General features: G+C 38.3%; 1 protein-coding gene across 1 annotated transcript in view; it reads right to left on the bottom strand.

Annotated features, from left to right (window-relative positions):
- Dg (Dystroglycan) overlaps positions 1–18,290 on the bottom strand; it is a 253,094-nt gene that overhangs the window by 35,491 nt on the left and 199,313 nt on the right. The window contains exons 10-12 of the mRNA XM_076185188.1: positions 14,469–14,635; positions 13,413–13,608; positions 13,126–13,290 (exon numbers count right to left, since the gene is read on the bottom strand). Of these exons, the coding sequence (XP_076041303.1) occupies positions 13,126–13,290; positions 13,413–13,608; positions 14,469–14,635 (528 nt within the window). The remainder of the gene's footprint in view (positions 1–13,125; positions 13,291–13,412; positions 13,609–14,468; positions 14,636–18,290) is intronic.

Genomic DNA, 18,290 nt, shown 5'->3' on the forward strand with positions numbered 1-18,290 from the left:
AAAAAGCAAAAACAGAATAACAGCATATAAATTGGGAGAAGGAATAAAAAAAGTAGAAAATGAGAAGGACCTGGGAGTCATTGTTATGAATAATATGTCACCTGAGAAACATATAAATAAGATTTTTGGAGAAACTTATAATTTAATAAGAACAATCAAAGTTGCATTTACATACCTGGATGAAGAAATGGTGAAGAAAATCCTAATCACCCTGATAAGACCAAGATTGGAATATGCAGCAACGATATGGTCACCAAGTACAAAAAAATGTATAAAAAAACTTGAAAGAATACAAAGAGCAATTACAAAATTGGCACCAACACTCTCAAAACTATCATATGAAGAAAGACTAGAAAAACTTGAATTACAGACACTAGAGCAAAGAAGAGAGAGAGGAGATTTGATAGCTATTTACAGAATCATGAAAGGCATAGAAATTACTGATAGAGAGAATCTGATAAAATGGGATGACAGAAATACAAGAGGACACGGAAAGAAAATAAAAAAAGACAGCTATAGAAGAGATGTGAAAAAGAACAGCTTTCCTCACAGAGTAATAGACAGTTGGAACAAGTTAGATGAGAAAGTGGTGTGTGCAAAAACAATACATGAATTTAAAAATAGTTTAGATAAAATGAGATATGAAGACGGGACCCCACGAGCATAGCTCCCCTTCCCGTAAAATACAACTAGGTAAATACACACACACACACACATATGAACAAAGATTGGAAAAATTACAGCTGTCAACATTAGAGCACAGAAGGGAAAGAGGCGACTTGTTGACCATTTTCAGAATTATGAAGGGGATGGAAGTTATTGATAGAGATGACCTATTAACCACTTCCATACGGTGACGCCTACGTAGGCGGCATGAGGAGCAAGTGGGTACTCGATGATGCCGACGTCGCCATCTTGATTATATTTATTGTAGTCGTCCCTACATGATTTCCATTCTCTCTAAACTGGCTTCATCAATTTTCTATGGTTATCAAAATACACGGGTGAAAGAGAACGAACGATTGAGCACTGACTTTATTTTTTACAATGCAATTATTATGATGCAACATCGCACGTTGGGCAGCTAATGCTGCCAGACATGCGATGTGCCCCGGAGTGAAGAGGTTAAAATGGCACAAAAGAGAAACAAGAGGACACGCAAAGAGATTAAAGAAAGACAGTTACAGAAGAGACCTGAAAAAGAACAGTTTCCCGCACAGAGTGATCGATGTCTGGAACGGGCTGAACAGTAAAACAGTAAATGCGAACTATAAATGAGTTTAAAACGAAACTGGACGTGGAGAGATACGAAAACGGGTCACAACGAGCATAGTTCCTGTCCTGTAAAATACAACTAGGTAAATACACATACACACACACTGCTAGAATGGATGAAGGACTTCTTAATTGGAAGTAAAATGAGAGTGGTACTTTGAGACAAAAATTCGAACTGGGAAGATGTGAAAAGTGGAGACCCGCAAGGCTCTGTATTGGCTCCTTTAATGTTTGCCACATATATAAATGATATGGATGACTAAATTGTTACATGAACTTCTTTGGTGATGATGACAAGTTACTTAAGAGAGTAAAAATGGAAGAAGATTGTAAATTGTACAAGAAGACCTAGACAAAATATGGGAATGGAGTCAGAAATGTGAGATGAGCTTCAATATTAAGAAATGTAGCATAATAGAATTTGGAAAAAGCAAAAATAGAGTATTGGGCCAATACAAAATTGGAAACAAAGAAGTCAAAAAAGTCAATTCAGAAAGGGACCTGGGAGTAATCATCTCATCAAAAGTCCATCACTCATTAACAAGCTATATAAATCATTAGTTCGTCCACATTTGGAATATGCTGTTTCCATATGGTCACTGAATCTCATTAAAGACATTGACAGACTGGAAAAAGTACAACGGCAAGCCACAAAACTTATTCCAAACCGATTCCAAATTTATTTTTGATAAATAAATCATACAAAAATCGACTAAAACATATGAATCTGTTTTCCTTAAAAAAGCGTAGACTCAGAGGTGACTTGATACAGGTCTTTAAGATTCTAAAGGGAATTGACAACATCAAAAGTGACAAAATTTTCACACTGAATGAGAATCAGACAAGAAACAATGGTCTCAAACTGTCCGGAAATAGATTCAATTTGAAAGTAGGTAGAAACAACTTTGCCAACCGTGTAGTTAATGAATGGAATAAACTTCCTGCACAGGTAGTGCAAGGTAGTTCAGTTCGAAGCTTTAAGAATCATTTAGATAAACACCTAAGCAAGATGCTTTAATGATTATAATTTTTTTTATATTATTTTTGTTTTGTTATCATTTGTCTGTTTGATTTTCATTTATTATTAGTTATATGTCAATTTATTATTATTTACTATTTACCTGTTTATTATTCAACTATACCTATGCATTTATTTATGTATTTTATTTGTTATTTACATTATTTTAGTTTTTATCTATTCTTTTATTATTATGATTTTTTTCGCATCCAACCTAGATATGGACCAAAAGGTCTCCTGTCGGCATGCTCCGCCTTTGTAATCCTTTGTATGTGGTACAGATGAGAGTAAAAGGGAAGAGATAGGCAGTATGTTTGTGAGAAGAAAGATGGATGTGCTGGCTTTGAGTGAAACTAAAATGAAAGGAGAGGGCAACTGTGAGTTTGGGAGTCTAGCTGGGATGTACTCAGGAGTGAAGAGGGGACGAGGAAGAGAAGGGGTGGCTTTACTAGTAAGTAAAGAGATAAGTAAGCGGATAGTGGAGTGGAAGGAGGTTTCATCAAGGTTGATGTAGATGAAGGTGATGCTGGGAAGGGAGATGTGGGTTTTTGTAAGTGCGTATGGGCCTGGTAATGAGAAGAGCGTAGAGGAAAGGGAGGCTTTTTGGGTAGATATAAATGAGTGCATAGAGGGATTAGGGAGAAATGTCAATGTAGTTGTATTGGGAGACCTTAATGCTAGGGTAGGAAATGAACCAATAGACAGAGTGATTGGAAAGTGTGGAGTTCCAGGTAAAAATCGTATGGAGATCTGTCTTGAGAGTTCATGATAGCAAATACAGTGTTTAGGAAGAAAGTCAAGCATAAGTACACATGAGAGAGGGTGGTGGATGGAAGGGTGGCAGATAGAGCGTTAATGGACTATATAGTGGTGACCAGGAGTATGGTAGGAAGAGTTAAGGATGTACATGTTCTAAGGGGAGCGAGTGGGTGAATATCAGATAATTTTCAGGTGGAAGGTAAATTGAGAGTGGAGAATAGGTGGAGAAAGAGGAAAAGGGCAGAAGGTAGAAAGGTACTTAGAGTGAACTGCTTAAATGAGAAAAAAAAAGGAGAATGAGAATAAGAAGAAGCTGAAAGAGGAGTGGGAGGGAGTAAAGGATAGAGTAGAACTAGGAGTGGAGGAGGAATGGGGATGGTTCAAGGAGGGAGTCATAAGATGTGGAAACATGGTGTGTGGAACAAGGAGGGCAGGAGGAAATAGAAGGAAAGGTAGTGAGTGGTGGGATGAGGAAGCAAAGAAAGGTGTAAAAGAGAAGAAGCAGGCATTCATAGATTGGCTACAAATTATGACGAGGGAATCGTATGAGAGGTACAAAGTAAAGAGAAGGGAAGTTAAGCATAAGATAGAGGAAGCAAAGAGGAGAGCAGATGTGAAATGGGGTAAGAGTATGACAGAAAATTTTGAAAGCAATAAAAAGATGTTTTGGAAGGAAATTAAAAGAGGAAGAGGAGGCGAATCAAGTAGAGAAGAAAAGGTAAAAGGTGCAGATGTGAGAGATGATAATGGAAGAGAAGGCAGTGAGAGGAAGGTGGGCAGAGTATTTTAGGGAGTTGCTAAATGTGAAGGAGGATAGGGAGGGAAAGGTAGCTGCAGTGGGAGGAGCTAAGAAAATGAGAGTGATGAGTGAGGAAAATGGAGGAGAAATAGGGAAGGATGAAGTGAAAACATCTGTTAAGATGATGAGAGCAGGTAAGGCACCTGGTCTGGATGGATGCCATGCAGAAGGTCTGAAGAAAGGAGGTACAGTTATGGTGGACTGGCTGGTGAGGTTATTTAATGTTTGCTGGAGAGAGGGTAGAGTGCCGGAGGACTGGAGGAGTGCCTGTATAGTTCCGCTTTACAAGGGAAAGGGGGACAAGTGTGAGTGTAGTAGTTTCAGAGGGATCAACTTGTTGAGTGTAGTTGGGAAGGCTTATGGGAGGGTCTTGATTGAGAGGATTAGGAGAGGAACAGAGGGAGTAATGGGTGAGGAACAGTGTGGGTTTAGGACAGGCAGGGGTTGTGTAGATCAGATTTTTGTGGTAAGACAGATATGTGAGAAAGCTATAGGAAAAGGTAAGGATGTTTTTTAGGCTTTTATGGATCTGGAAAAGGCTTATGACAGGGTAGACAGGGAGGCACTGTGGGAGGTACTGCAAATATATGGGATAGGAGGAAAGCTGTTAAGAGCAGTCAAGAGTTTTTACGAGAGTAGTAGAGCTTGTGTTAGGTCACCTAATTTATGAAGCGGCCTTGCTGTGGATGTGCTGTGTCTTGCGACACTGCTTCTGACCCAAGGCAGTGGACAGGATGCAGGAATGACCCGTCATCTGGGAGGTGCCAAGATGAGAGGGAGGGATGAGGGTGGAGGAGAGTGGAGTATATAGGAAATGGAATGGGTGGGAGTGGTTTCTATGCCTTTTTCTTTTTGGCTTCCCCCCGTGTGGGGGGAAGAAGCCTTTGGTATATGTATGTACATCTGTCAACACTGGAACAGAGAAGAGAAAGAGGTGATTTATTGACTATTTACAGAATTATGAAAGGGATGGAAATCCTCGATAGAGATGACTTATTAAAGTGGGGCATGAGAGGAACAAGAGGACATGAAAAGAAACTAAAGAAGGACACTTATAGAAGAGACCTGAAAAAGAATAGCTTCCCACATAGAGTGATTGATATCTGGAACAAACTGAACACAGAAACAGTGAATGCCAAAACTATACACGATTTTAAGAATAAACTGGATGCAGAGAGATATGAAAACGGGTCACTACAAGCATAGCTCTCGTCCTGTAAAATACAACTAGGTAAATACACACACACTTAGAGAATTGATTACGTTGTGTAAGAGTAATGAGCAAACAATTAGAGAATTAAGCAACCTAAAGAGCAAAATTGATGTGCTCAAAAGAGAAAAAAAAAAAAAAAAAAAAAAAAAAAAATGGAGAAATGAAAAAGGAGGTCAAAGAGCAATTACAGGTTGTAACTGGAAATGTGGAAGAGTTGATCAAAGAAACAGACCTTGAAATAAAAATTCAATGGAAATAAGAACAGGAAAATAAAAAAAATATCCTTTAGAGAAATAGTACAAAAGCAGATGGAGGAAAATACAAAAGAAACAGTTATGAAAGTACATACATATATAAAGGCTTTTTCCCCCTTACAAGGGAGGTAGCCAAAAAGAAAAAGGCATAAAAACCATTCCCACCCATTCCATCCCTAAATACACTCCATTCCACCTCTTAAAATTGGGTGAGAGATACAATTGGCAAAGGTAAATGCATTGTGGTCCATGGTATCAAAGAAAAACATGATGTGTATAAATACCAGAGAATAAAAGGAGGAAAAGGAAATAGCTAAGGAAATTCTGAAAGAAATTCAGGATGAAGGGCAAAATTTTGACAAAGAAATTGACGAGATTCACAGGGTAGGCAAATACTCAAAAGAAAAACAACACAGACCTCTGAAAATAAAACTAAGAACTCAAATGATAGCTGAGGAGGTACTATTGATAGCAACTAAATTAGCAAACAGCAAGAAATTCAAACATATATGGATAAAAAAAGAAATGAGTGATGAGGAGAAAGAGAAAGACAAGGCTCTCAGAATTGAAGCCAACGATAAAAATGAGAAAAGAACAGAGACGAAAAAAAAACAAGATTTTTTTGGAGAGTACTGGACTTGAGACTGAAAAAATGGTACATCAGAAAAATGGAAACTTAAACCAAAAATGAGAAGAAAATATGAAACTAAAAGTGGCATACACAAATATTGACGGCATGATCCCTAGAATTAATGAACTAAACAACTATCTAGAAAAAGAGAAACCTGACATTATGGGAATTGTGGAGACAAAACTGAAAGGTCCTCTATCAACAAGTATGGTGGGACAAGATTTATACAACCACTGGGCAAAAAATAGAACAGACAAACAGGGAGGTGTCATGATATTGACCAAAAAGGGTTTAAATGTGACAAGGATGAATGAAGGCAAATATAATGTGGAATTAATTATGATTAAATTTGTAAATAAAAATATGAAATGTAGAAAATTTGTAGCAGTATATGTGTCACCAAAAACGAAGGCTTGGTCTGATAGTGTTCATTCTAAATTACTGGAAGACAAAATGAATGTGCTAAATGAGTTACTGAAAGAGGGTGGTAACATAGTAATCATGGGTGACTTTAATGCAAAGGATATAATCTGGGAAGAAATGATAGTAAAAGGGGAGAAGAACTTTGGAGCAACATTCTACTGGATATGACCATCGAATATACCTTAACACAATGGGTTAAGGAAAATACTAGATATAGAAACAATGAGGAACTGTCGAAACTAGACTTAATATTAACCTCTGAACCAGATATCATGAACAAAATGGTATATAAAACACCAATTGGAAAGAGTGAACATACGCTAATAGAGTTTTAATTAAAAGAACAAAAACAATGTAAAAAGGAATGAAAAACATAGAGAAGGAAGATTAATGTACAACAAAACAGACTTTTTAAAACTTAGAAAAAAATTCCAAAACACAAACTGGGGTAAATTCTCCAAACAGGAAACAAAGATGGAAGACAAATGGAACATATTCAAAGAAAAGTACAAGGAAATAATTGATATGTACCAAAGAAGAATCAAAAAGAGATTTATAGAAAGTGTTGGTATAACAAAAGGTGCAGTGAGGGTAAAGACAGAAGAGACAAAGCCTGGAAAAGATGGAAAAGAGATAAAAAAACATCCAAATGGCAAACATATATAAAACTTAGGAACAAATATGTAAATATATGCAGAAAAGAATACAGAAACTATGAAAAAGATATTATAGACAAATGTAAGGATCAACCTAAACTTTTTTACAGATATGTAAATGATAAATCAAAAGACAAACACATACATACATATACCAAGGTTTTTCCCCCTTACAAGGGAGGTAGCCAAAAAGGAAAAGGCATAAAATCATTCCCACCCATTCCATCCCTGAATATACTCCACACCCCTCCACCCTCCCTCTTATCTTAGCACCTCCTGGATGACGGGTCATCCCTGCACCTTGTCCACTGCCCTGGGTCAGAAGCAGTGTCGCAAGACACAGCACATCCACAGCAAGGCCGCTTCATTAAATCGGCGACCCCCTCTCTCCGTCCCCTCATGCAGAAAAGGAGAAGATGGGGAGAAATCCCTTTGGGCTGCGTCAAATTTTGCTCACACATACTACCTCACCCCCCATTCCCCCACCCATTCCACCTCATGCATCCCAACATCATCCATATACAACCATTCTCCATTCACCCCTGTGTTCTGTCCTCTTCCGTCCTTCCTCAACAGACATTCCCCTCTTCCCCAAAGCCCCCTTCACCCCATCCATCCACCTCATCCTAGGGCGTCCCTTCATGTTCACTCCCTCCACATCTGCCTTCCATACCTCTTTTACTAGTCTTTCTTCACTCATTCTTTCCATGTGTCCAAACCATCCTAATACTCTTTCACCAACCCTATCTCCAAACCCCCTTTCCACCCCTGTTCTCCTCCTCACCTCCTCATTTCTCACTCTATCTAGCCTAGTAACCCCCATCATACTTCTCAGACACCTCATCTCAAACACATTCAAACTCCTTCTCTCTTCTTCTCTTATGTTCCATGTTTCTGCCCCATACAGTGCTGTTGGCACAATCACTCCTTCATATAGTGTCCTCTTAGCATCCATTCCCAAATGTCTATTAATCATTACACTCTTCAATCCACCAAGGCATTTACTTGCTTCTCTCAATCTACATTCTACCTCCACCTTCACTCCACCTTTTCCTGCCACATTTGCACCCAAGTATCTAAAACTATCCACTTCCTCCAGTCTCTCTCCCTTTATGCTCACTTCCAGTCTACTGCCACTTTCACCCCTTGTACATCTCATCACCTTACTTTTACCCACATTTATCTTTAGCTTTCTGCTATCACATACTCTCCCAAACTCTGTCACCAACTTCCTCAATCCCTCCTCCGATCCTGCCACAAGTGCAGTGTTGTCCGCAAACAACAGCTGGAACCAGCTCACCTCCCACTTTTCTCCATTTTCTTTAACCATCTCCAATCCCTGACCCACTACCCTTGCATTTACCTCTCGCACTACCCCATCCATGTATAAGTTGAACAGCCAGGGTGACATAATGCATCCTTGACGAAGTCCCACCTTTACCTTGAACCACTCACTCTCTCCATTTCTAATCCTGACACAAGCTCTACTACTCTCATAAAAACTCTTGACAGCTCCAAGAAGCTTTCCTCCTATCCCGTATATCTGCAAAACCTCCAACAGTGCCTTTCTATCTAGCCTGTTGTAAGCCTTTTCCAGGTCCATAAAGGCCCAAAAAACATCCTTCCCCTTTCACAGATATGTGAGCTTTCTCACATATCTGTCTTACCACAAAAATCTGATCTACACAACCTCTACCCGTCCTAAATCCACACTGTTCCTCACCAATTACTCCCTCTGTTCCTCTCCTAATCCTCTCAATCAAGATCCTCCCATAAGCCTTCCCAACTACACTTAACAAGCTAATCCCTCTGAAACTACTACATTCACACTTGTCCCCTTTTCCCTTGTAAACTGGAACTATACAGGCAGATAAAGAATATATAGATGACACAGAAATGGCTAAAGTTATGATCAGACATTTCAGGTCTGTTTTTACAATTGAAAGCTCACAATTTTGGGAAGATGGACAACAAGAAAGATCACCCATAATGAAAGAAATAAAGGAAACACAAAAAGAAATTAGAGACCAAATAAAAAACCTAGATGTTAGGAAATCTTATGGACCGGATGAAATTGCAAAATGGATACTGAAAGAGTGTATAGACGAACTGACGGTCAAAATATACAAGATAATAGACTTTTCACTCAAAGAAGGAAAGGTACCACAAGATGCAAACATAGTACCAATATATAAAGGAGGAAACAAAGAAGATCCTACAAACTTCAGACCAGTATCCCTAACAAGCACAGTAGCAAATATATGCGAAAAAGTTATCAAAAACAAATGGATCAAACACTTGGAAGAGAATAAAATACAAAGGATTACTATGGGTTACAAAGGCAGAGCATGCCAACAGGAGACCTTTTGGTCCATATCTAGGTTGGATGCAAAAAAAAATTCATGTTAATAAATAAAAACTATAATAATGTAAATAATAAATAAAATACATAAATAAATGCATAGGTATAGTTAAACAATAAACAAACAGGTAAACGGTAAATAATAAGAAATTGACTTATAACTAATGATAAATGAGAATCAAACAAATGATAAAACAAAAAATAATATAAAATGAATTATAATCATTACAGCATCTTGGTTAGGTATATATCTAAATGATTCTTAAAGCTTTGAACTGCACTACATTGCACTACCTGTGCAGGAAGTTTATTCTATTCATTAACTACATGGTTGGCAAAGTTATTTCTACTCATTTCCAAATTGAATCTATTTCCGGACAGTTTGAGACCATTGTTTCTTGTCTCATTCTCATTCAATGTGAAAATTTTGTCACTTTTGATGTTGTCAATTCCCTTTAGAATTTTAAAGACCTGTATCAATTCACCTCTGAGTCTACACTTTTTTAGGGAAAACAGATTCATATGTTTTAGTTGATTTTCGTATGATTTGTTTTTGATATTTTGGAATCAGTTTTGTGGCTTGCCGTTGTACTTTTTCCAGTCTGTCAATGTCTTTAAAGAGATTCGGTGACCATATGGAAACAGCATATTCCAAATGTGGACGAATTAACGATTTATATAGCTTGTTAATGAGTGATGGACTTTTGAAGTCAAAAGATCGCGCAATCAGTCCTAGAATCTTATTTGCTTTCTCAGAGGCTGAAATACACTGCTTGGATAATTTGATATTGTTACTGATAATTACGCCGAGATTTTTTTCACTATTCACTTTTGTTAACGAATTTCCAAATAACTTGTAATCGTACTTACTGTTATTTTTACCTATGTGCATTACCTTGCATTTACTTGTGTTATATTTCATTAGCCACTTTTCAGACCATTGCTGTAATTTATCTAAATCTTCTTGAATATCTAAATGGTTTAAGTGATCATTTGCCATTCCACACAGTTTTGTATCATCAGCAAATTTAGAAACAGTAGATTTTAGTCCATGGTCTATATCATTTATATATACTATGAAAAGAAGTGGCCCAAGAACAGAACTCTGAGGAACTCCAATTGTAACATTTTGCCATCTAGAAGTTTTTCCATTTAAAACAACTCTCTGTTTTCGATCATTCAACCAATTACTAGTCCAACTTAATAGGCTACCACTTATTCCATGCGAAGCTAATTTAGTAAGCAGTCTTTTGTGGGGGACGGTATCAAAAGCTTTTGCAAAGTCTAGATATATTAAATCTATATTGTTTCTTTTGTCATAATTCGAGATAACTGTGTTGTAGAATTCAAGTAAGTCACGCAAGAACGTTTCCGTCTGAAACCATGCTGGCCATTTATCAAATGGTTACTTTCTAAATGATGTTCGACAGCATCTCTGATGATAGTTTCCATTATTTTTCCTACGATTGAAGTCAAACTTATAGGCCTATAGTTATTTGGTTTCTTTTTGTCACCTTTTTTGAATATGGGAGTAAATAGCTAGCTTCCATTCTCTTGGGACATCTCCGGATATGATGGATTTCTTAAAAATAATTTCAAATGGAACAACAACCTCATTTTTCATTTCCTTTAAGATTCTTGGATGCCAACCATCAGGCCCTGGTGTTTGATTAACTTTGAGTTTCTCTATACACCTTTTAATTTTTTCTTTTATTATATTTACCGTAGTAAGTTTACCCTAGACTTTTCACAGGTTTCAGTTTGGAGTTCACTTTGAGGTGTTTCGTTTACGAATACCAAGCTAAAATAATTGTTTAAAATATTACACATTCCTTCATTTGAAAATTCAAGTTGACCGTCAGCAGATAATAGTGGACCAATGTGATTTGGCTTTAGAAGTGGAAGATCATGTACCACAAACTTAATATGCTTTTACTCAAGATTAATTGAGATAATACAAGAAAGAGATGGCTGGGCAGATTATGCCTTGTTGGACTTGCAGAAGGCTTTTGACATAGTACCACATAAAAAGTTAATAAAAAATTGAAATAATAGTAGGAATACAAGGTAAGCTACTGGAATGAATGAAGGATTTCTTAAGTGTGAGAAAAATGAGAGTGGTACTTAGAGACAAAAATTCAAACTGGGAAGATGTTATAAGTGGTGTACCGCAAGGCTCTATATTGGCTCCTTTAATGTTTGCCATATATATAAATGATATGGAGTGAAGAGTAACATGAACTTCTTTGCTGATGATGCCAAATTACTCAAGAGAGTAAGCACAAAAGAAGATTGCAGATCGCTACAAGAAGACCTAGACAAAATATGGGAATGGAGTCAGAGGTGTGAAATGAACTTTAACATTAAGAAATGTAGTATAATCAAATTTGGAAAAAGCAAAAATAGAATAGGTCAATATAAAATTGGTAACAAGGAAGTCAAAAGAGTAGACTCAGAAAGGGACCTGGGAGTGATTATCTCAAGTGACTTGACACCTGATAAACATGTCAATAAACAACACCCAAAGACCTGTATCACACACAGATACTCTCTTCTCTTCCTCCACAACCACCAAATACCAGCCTCCGGAAACATATTCATAATCATATCACTCACCGCTCCATTAACACACTGAAAGACAACACATTGCTGCATGCCAGACCCCCTGATATCCACCCTTCTGAATCCTCTCTCCCACGAAAGGACAGAGTCCACCTGGCCAGACTGCGGTGCGGTCACCACCCAGCACTTCTAAGCTACCAGAAGAGGCTGGATGACCGCATTGTGAATAGCTGCCCAGGATGTAAAACTTCACCCCATACCATACAACATATAATGGAAGACTGCATTATACACAATCATGCACACAAACAACACAATATACACTCTATAAAGGATTTGTGGGAAAACCCAGTTTCGGCTGTGGCATTCCTTGGGGAGACGGGACTGCTCGGACAGACAGTCTAGGGAACGACAACAACAACAACAACAACTAGTTGGAGAGACTTTTAACTTATTAAGATTAATGAAAGTGGCCTTCGACTACATGGATGAAGAAATTGTAAAGAAAATTGTGGTTGCACTGATAAGACCTAAACTAGAGTATGCTGCAACACTATGGGCACCTAGCACAAAAAAAAAAAAAAACATAAGAAAATTAGAAAGAATTCAAAGAGCAGTGACAAAAATGGCACCTACACTATCAAATTTGACATATGAACAAAGATTGGAGAAATTACATCTATCAACACTGGAACAGAGAAGAGAAAGAGGTGATTTGTTGACCATTTACAGAATTATGAAAGGGATGGAAATTCTTGATAGAGACAACTTATTAAAATGGGACAGAAGAGAAACAAGAGGACATGAGAAGACGTTAAAGAAGGACAGTTACAGAAGAGTTTTGAAAAAGCATAGCTTCCCACATAGAGTGATTGATGTCTGAAACAAACTAAACAGAGAAACAGTGAGTGCCAAAACTATACACAATCTTAAGAATAAACTGGATGCGGAGAGATGCGAAAACAGGTCACTATAAGCATAGCTCTTGTCCCATAAAATACAACCAGGTAAATACACACACGTGCACCAAAAGGCCTTTTCTTCCTTATAAGTGGGCTAGCCTAGTCACTTAGTTTACTCTTGTATTAACTTACTATATTCCTTTACCACTCATTATTATAACTTCAGCAAATTGTATTCTTGCTTTCCTATTACACATATTGCAATTTCTACCTTTTTGATAGCCATGAGGTTCTTTGGGCAGCTTGTTGAGCGTGGATTAACAAGAGTAGTATTAGTCCATGAGAACTTGATGGGGTTTCGTGATATGGACCTAACATTTATACTGCTAACATCTCCATCCCCATAAATATCTGCAATCTTTTCCATCAGGTTCCTCTGCAAGCCAAAATAAATGGATTATATAAAAGCAAAAAATCTAGGCATGACTGATAACATTCAAGTATACAAACAAAGAAGAGAAACATAATACAAGAAGTGATAACTGATGTAAATCTCACCTGCCAGTCTAGAGAGTAAATGAACTCATACTCATATTTCTTAGTAAGCCTGAGTGTGGCAGTGAATTGATGGTTGTAGTTGCGTGCTTCACGAGGCTGCTGAACATGAATCATAATAGAATCTTTAGCAGACTGGCCTTCAGAATCAAAGGCCTCAAGGGTGAATGTGTAGCGTCCAATATGTTCCTCAAGAGGCCTGCAAGAAATAACTCGAATTAGAATTCCTATATGTTTTATACCCAGTGAAACATCAGATTATGGGAGAGAGTGGGAGAAGGGAGGGAGGTTGGAAAGAGGGAGGGGAAAGGAACGAGGTTGGTCAAGGGGAGAGGAATGAGAGGTGAATGTGGATGAGGGGAGGAGGGGGAGATGGAGAAAGAGGGGGTGGAGGAGGTGAGATGGGAAAGGGAGGCTGGGAGGGAGGTTAGTAGGGGGAAGGATGTTAGAAGGAGGAAGGTGGCAGGGAGGTTGGGAGAGGGAGATTGGGTGGGGTCAGGGGATGTTGGAAGGGCAAAGGTGGAGGGAGAGGTTGGGAGGGGTAGGGGAGGAGGAGGAGTGAGGGGTAGGGGGAGGAAGGAGGGGGAAGGTGGAGAGTGATATTGGGAAGGCAAAGGTGGAAGGGGAGGTTGGGAGGAGGAGGTGGAAGGGGAGGTTGGGAGGAGGAGGGGTAAGGAGTGTTGGGAAGGGGAAGGTGGGGGGAAGGATGGGGAGAAAGAAGAAGGGGAGATGGGGAGGGAGGTTAGGAGGGGGAGGGGATATGGGGAGGGAGGTTGGGAAGGGTGACAAGGAGGGAAGTTGGGAAAGAGATAGGAGAGGGAGCTTTGAAAGAAGAGGTGGGAAGGGAGGTTAGGAGTGGAGGGGAGAAAGTAGAGAAGGAAGAAGGTGGTGGGGGAGGGGGGAGAGGGAGGTTGGGAGGGTAAAGGGGATAGGAAGATATGGAAGCTAAAAGAGAGAGAGAGAGAGAGAGAGAGAGAGAGAGAGAGAGAGAGAGAGAGAGAGAGAGAGTGTATGCATGCATACAAATGCTAAAGTACATTGACAGTTCCTCCTACTTACAAAGCATAGATTTCTTGTTTAATGGGGTCAAACTGGATCCAGGAATTGACACCCACTGTGCTTCCATCAGTAGTCTTGAAGACAAGTCTCAGTTTAGTAGTATCACCATCTTCAAGATCATAAAATAGGTCTCTGTCGATGGGAAGGTGGTACAGGAGACCTGCAATCTGTAAGTACCAGCAAACAATATATAAGAGAATATAAATTATATATATATATATATATATATATATATATATATATATATATATATATAGTATCCACAAAAAGTATAGAGCGCTCCCCATTGAAATCAAGGCTAAAAAGCACTCTGAACTTTTTGCGTTTGCCGCCGCTGTCAGACATTTTGTCATTATTATTTTACATCTAGCAACTCAGCCAGCTTACGTTTTCCTGCCTCAGTGCTCTTCAAGTTCTTGGGGAGAGGGGTTGTGTTATTTTTTGCTTCAGCCACCTACCCCCTATTTTCGTTGTTTCACTTTGTGGCGCTGCAGTTTTAGGAGACATTCATCCTGATGGCTCCTACTAACCTTAGTGGTGAGGGAAAGGCTAATATTTTGGCCTGGAAGACTGCAAATGTATCAACGAAAGAGATTTTGAGACGTACAGGGCGAGGTGAGAGCACCATTCAATATTTGGTGGCTACAGCTCGTGGCCTCCCACCCAACAATGTACCACCTCGAAAACCTGTCCCTGGAAGGCCTCTAAGCATACTGACAACCTCGTACGAGAGTGATTCATGTCATAGGAGGTTGTCAGTAGACTTAGAGGTCTTTCTAAGCCTTCCAGGGACAGGTTTTTGAGGTGGTATGACGTTGGGTGGGAGTCCACGAGCTGTAGCGACCAGACGTCAAATGGTGCTCTCACCTCGCCCTGTAAGTCTTGAAAAAAAAATTGTCAACACATTTTCAGTCTTCCAGGCCAAAATATGAGTCTTTTCCTCACCACTAAGGTTAGTTGGAGCCATCAGGATGAATGTCTCCTAAAACTGCAGTGTCACAAAGTAAAACAATGAAAATAGGGGGTAGGAGGCTGGAGCAAAAAATAACACAACCCCTCTCCACAAGAGCTTGAAGAGCACCAAGGCAGGAAAATGCAAGCTGATTGAGTTGCTAGATGTAAAATAATAATGACAAGATGCCTGACAGTGGTGGGAAAAGCAAAAAGTTCGGAGAGCTTTTTAGCCTTGATTTCAATGGGGAGCACTCTATATTTTTTGCAGATACGGTATATATATATATATATATATATATATATATATATATATATATATATATATATATATATATATACACACACACACACACTTCAACGAACGGACGGCTTAGAGGACGTTCTGAAGAAAAGTGAAGTTTCGTGGATCCCAAAGCAAAGGAAGTGCCTATTGTATTTACAGGGTGGGGGGAAATTGCTCGTGGGGTAGTGGGAAAGTAGGGAAAGAGGAGAAGGGGAGGGATTGCTGAGGGAAATGGAAGGAAATGAGGAAGGAGAAGACTTGGCCCAGGCAAACGAAATGTAAACACCAAAAAACGGCCCCCCGACCAACTGAGTGACGACGAAATGTCTAATAAAAATGTAAAGATTAGAAGTATAGATAAGAGCAATACAGTAGAAAGTGATGAGAATATTTTCCAGGGATTTAAAGAGGGTGGGGGGGACACAACCCCCCCCCCCCCCCGACTGACAAGACTAGAAGAGAAGTTCGATAAGATGATCGAGCACTGGGAGCGTAGGTTCGGTCATGTTAACAACATTGTACAGAGGGTTGAAAAATTGGAAGAACTAGAGAAGGCGAACAAAAACTTAACTAAGGAAATAGAAGACCTAAAAAGACAGTTAAAAGAAGTAAAAAAGGAGAATGAAGAGTTAAAGATGAATAATAAAGAAAACAGAGAGGGATGGAAGATAATTCAAGAAAACAGTAAAGTTGCATTTACTGACATAATCAAACAGCAAATGTGAGAACAAACTGAAGACTCAGTTATTAAAGTGATGAGACAGAAGGAGAATATAGTAAGAGACTTAGCTGATAAAAAGAAATGTATAATTATATTAGGAATGGAAGAGAAACATAACCCAGATAGAACCTCAAGAACCAATGAGGAAAATGAAAAATTAAGCAGTTTACTAAAATTAGTTCAGGAAGATGAACCAGAAATTATGAAGGAAATTGAGGAAAAATTCAGGCTCGGAAAGTATAGTACAGATAAGACCAGACCAATTAAGATTAAATTCAGGTCACAAACGACGGCAGAGAATATCTTATCCAAAACAGGGAAACTAGCAACAAGTGAACAATATAAAAAGGTATGGATAAAGAGGGAAATGAATAAAGAGGAAAGAGAGGAAGAAAAACAGAAAAGACTTGAAGCTAAGAAAAAAAACGAGAGCAGAACGGAGTCAGAAAAAGAGAGATTCTATTGGAGAGTAGTGAATATGAAACTAAGGCGGTTCGACATACAAGAGAAAAACAAAAGGGAAACAGAGAACACAATGGAAGTGACAGAAAACTAAGAGTGTCTTACACAAATATAGATGGATTAATAACAGGATTGAATGAGCTGAATGATTATTTGAAAGAAAAAGAACCGGACATAATGGGAATTGTAGAAACAAAATTAAAAGGCCCACTACCACCCAACAGTGTAGGACATGATGCATATAATTATTGGATTAAAAACAGAGAGAAAAAGCAAGGGGGTGGAGTTATGTTCCTGACTAAGAAGGATATAAACGTGAGGGGTGTCATATATGGAAAGAATACAGTAGAGATGATTATGATAGAAGTGGAAGACAGAGATAAGAAGAGCAGAAAGTTTGTGATAAATTATGTGCCTCTGAAAACAGCCTCATGGGAGGAGAGTGAACATAAAAGTATGTTAGAGAACACAAAGATAACATTAAATAAAATAATGGAAGATGGAGGAAGAATAGTTATAATGGGCGACTTTAATTGCAAAGAAATCTGCTGGGAAGAAATGACAGTAAAGGGTGGAGACGGCTCATGGGGAAACGCTCTACTTGAGATGATTACTGACGATACAATGACACAATGGATACAGGAGAACACTAAGTATAGAAATGAAGAAGAACCGTCGAGACTAGACTTAATAATTACATCTGAACCTAGAATAGTGGACAAAATTGAATATAAAACACCAATAAGTAAAAGTGACCACATATTGATTGAACTGGAACATAATGAGGAGAAATATATGAAAAGAAATGAACAATATAGAAAAGGAAGAATGATGTATGAAAAAACAAACTTTGATAAAATAAGAGAATTCTTTCAACAAGAAAACTGGGAAGAAATATACAAAGAAGAAACAACAGTGGAGGAGAAATGGAATATTTTGACAAAAATTTACAAAAAAGGAGTGGAAAAGTATGTCCCAAGACAAAAACAAGAAAAAGAATATGTAAAATGCTGGTACAACAAAAGTTGTAGGGAGTTAAAAGACAAAAGAGACAAAGCCTGGACCAGATGGAAAAAATACAGAAGACCTGAAAAATGGAAAATATATACTTGTTATAGAAATGAATATGTACAAACGTGCAGAGAGGAAAAGAGAAAATATGAAAAAGATGTCATAGAAAAGTGTAAAGATCAACCAAAACTTTTTGCAAGAAAGAAAAATGAGAGTAGTGATAAGAGACCAACACTCAAAATGGGATGAAGTAATAAGCGGTGTTCCACAAGGAATGGTTCTGGCCCCAATAATGTTTGCTATATATATTAATGATATGGATGAAGGAATTGAAAGCTATATGAGCTTCTTTGCAGATGATGCAAAACTATTGAAAAAAGTGAACACGGAA

The sequence above is a fragment of the Oratosquilla oratoria genome, chromosome 5 (assembly GCF_046742065.1).
Source record: "Oratosquilla oratoria isolate Oo_2021 chromosome 5, ASM4674206v1, whole genome shotgun sequence".
Taxonomy (NCBI): Eukaryota; Metazoa; Arthropoda; class Malacostraca; order Stomatopoda; family Squillidae; genus Oratosquilla; species Oratosquilla oratoria.